Genomic DNA, 2,382 nt, shown 5'->3' with positions numbered 1-2,382 from the left:
GGATTTGGAGGCTTAGTCCCCAGTGGGGATGGGGACGGGGAATCCCCGGCCAATATATTTTTATTGAGGATTGGGGCGGGGATGGGGTAAAGAATAACCACGGGGATGGGGATGATATTGTGATCCCCATCCCCAACCCGCCCCATTGCCATCCCTAGCACACATGAATCCACAATACGTGGATCATGATTAAATTACATAAAATACAAAGATACTATAGATTAAATCCAATAATTATGAGTTTATGACAGAGATACAGATTACAATAACAAAGACAGTAGTGATTAACGCTCACGAGGCATGAGAGCCTTTGATTCAACATAGAAAAACACAATTCAAGAATATGAATTTAGAATCATATAATATAATGTATGCCTCTTCTTCTTCCTCATCATCTTCATATGTCTCTGTCTCTCTTGCACTCCGCAGGGAGACTAGGGTACCTAGTCCTGTCAGTGCAGTAGTTGTAGATGGTGAACCTCTGTCTAACCCACCTCAGCCTCCTCCATTGATAAGCATCGAGGTCCTGGAACTCCTTCTGATCCCACCACCTCTTACCCTGAGTGGCACAGTACTTGGCTTCCACCGACGCCTCGCAGCCGTCGATATGGAAGCCCCTATAGGTGGCCACGAAGGGAGCCTTAGACCAGTCAGTCTTCTCGAGTCCTCCCCTGGTGGCCCAATCGTCTGCGTTCCACAGACTAGAGTACAGCTTCATGGGTTGGTTGAATGGGAATTTCACTCCCAAGTCTTTGCTGTTCTTGAACACTCGGATTGGGATGTCATCCACTAAGAATCTGAGAGATTTGGGCATCAAAAAAGTCAGCACTCATCATCAACCTCACCTCGCAAGTATTGTTTTAAAATACCAGACAAGACTCAATCATGAATAATTACAAAGTTGTGAAAAAGGAAAAGGAGAAGACACCATTTAAATTATTTTGTGGGATGCAAATTTCAAGCTTGGTCGGTTGAAAAATGCACATGCCAGTCAACAAGCTTTAGCATAAAACCCTATTTTATTTTTTGTTGGATAGTGCTTAATTTGAACTTGGAGTGTTAGATTTACTCAAAGTAAAAAGGCCAGGTAAATATGAAGACTTACACAATCTGGTAGAGATTCCAGAGCACAGAGTAGGAGTGGTACTCTTTGGTTGGGTCGAACCAGAGGAAGATCCTCTGTTCTCGGTCACCCTTTCCTCCGGTGAAGACATTGGTCTGCAAAATGTAAGGCTGCCCTGTTCTGTTCCCCAAGAACTCGAAGTCGATCTCATCGTGCTCTGCGTTTGTAGAAGACAGCTGCAACATAAAAAGAAAGTTTCCATTTTTAGCAGAATGAAAGAAGCTGAGGAACAATGTGTGGAAGTTAGATGAGTATTTAGATACTCACATAGAAAGCAGTAACAGTTCCAGCAGAGTCACCAGGGACCAGTTTGATTTGCATATGGAAATGGCCAAACAAGTATGAACCTTTGGATTGGAAACCAGTACCTATTTCCCAAAATGAAACACAAATTTTAGTAAAAATTAAAGAGAATGAAAAACTCAAGCTTCTTCACATTTATCTTGGTTTCTTGTACCTGTGTATTTGTCAAGGTGGAGCTGAATCTCATTGCCACCATTGTAGTACTTGATGTGGTCAAAAGCCCAGGTGGGCTGGTAGTTTCTTCCAAAGGGTACAGCCACAGGCCTCCTTGGGGGAGCTGCCATTGTTGCAGAGACCATAAGCACTAAGCTCAATAGCAGAGTCCATTGCTTGTAAGAAGCCATTTTTCTCTGCAAAGAACAGAAAAAGCTCCCAAAACTTAGAATCAAAATTAGCCAAAACTTGAAACTTTAAGAGGGTAATGGTGTTCAACAATCTGAAAGCAGTACCTGTGCAACACAGAGAGAGTGGTTTGAGTTGTGATGAGGAAATGGGAAGGAGGGGAGGTCCTTTAATAGGAGGGGTCTAATTTCATCCACATTACATAATTGATGAGGGGCTGTGTGCAAATAAATATCAACCAATGGCGTTATTATTTAATTATTTTATGAGTTTGTGATTATTAAATCAGTAGCAGCAGTACAGCTGTTCAATTATTTCTGGCTTCGAAACAGAGCAAGCAAATGTACTTGTGAATCCTACATAGAACGCTTGACACCAATTTTGAGAGGTGCTCTCACTTCATAGAATTTGAAATTCTAGAGCCTCCAATAGTTGTATTAGCCTTATTGCTTCGGCAGTTCGGCTACATTTCAAATAATTTGCAATCCAACGGTTCTTAAATTTTTGATCTTCTAGTTTCAATACTTCAAAGCACCATAAACCTTTTACAATTTTGATGTTTCAATTATTGGTTGTTCAATATCTCTCTCACTGCGTCTCTGTTTCAATTTTTT

General features: G+C 41.3%; 1 protein-coding gene across 1 annotated transcript; it reads right to left on the bottom strand.

Annotated features, from left to right (window-relative positions):
* Positions 1-212: 212 nt before the first annotated feature.
* On the bottom strand, positions 213-2,030 carry LOC133710253 (xyloglucan endotransglucosylase protein 34). Its single transcript, XM_062136276.1, has 5 exons — positions 1,876-2,030; positions 1,581-1,776; positions 1,391-1,491; positions 1,106-1,299; positions 213-797 (listed from the first exon to the last, which is right to left on the bottom strand). The coding sequence occupies exons 2-5, from the start codon at positions 1,768-1,770 to the stop codon at positions 398-400; spliced, it is 885 nt and encodes a 294-aa protein (XP_061992260.1). The 5' UTR covers positions 1,771-1,776; positions 1,876-2,030; the 3' UTR covers positions 213-397.
* Positions 2,031-2,382: the final 352 nt, after the last annotated feature.

This window comes from Rosa rugosa, chromosome 5, assembly GCF_958449725.1.
Source record: "Rosa rugosa chromosome 5, drRosRugo1.1, whole genome shotgun sequence".
NCBI classification, from domain to species: domain Eukaryota; kingdom Viridiplantae; phylum Streptophyta; class Magnoliopsida; order Rosales; family Rosaceae; genus Rosa; species Rosa rugosa.
Note: the sequence above shows the minus strand (reverse complement) of the source record. Positions and strands in the feature narration are given on the sequence as shown.

Bases quoted from the DNA above. Each gene is read 5' to 3' on its own strand.
- LOC133710253 (XM_062136276.1), bottom strand. From the start codon at position 1,770: ATGGCTTCTTACAAGCAATGGACTCTGCTATTGAGCTTAGTGCTTATG. The intron at 1,300-1,390 runs GTGAGTATCTAA...TTTATGTTGCAG, and splicing joins GAACTGTTACTGCTTTCTAT to CTGTCTTCTACAAACGCAGA. The intron at 798-1,105 runs GTAAGTCTTCAT...CAAATCTCTCAG, and splicing joins TGGAATCTCTACCAGATTGT to ATTCTTAGTGGATGACATCC.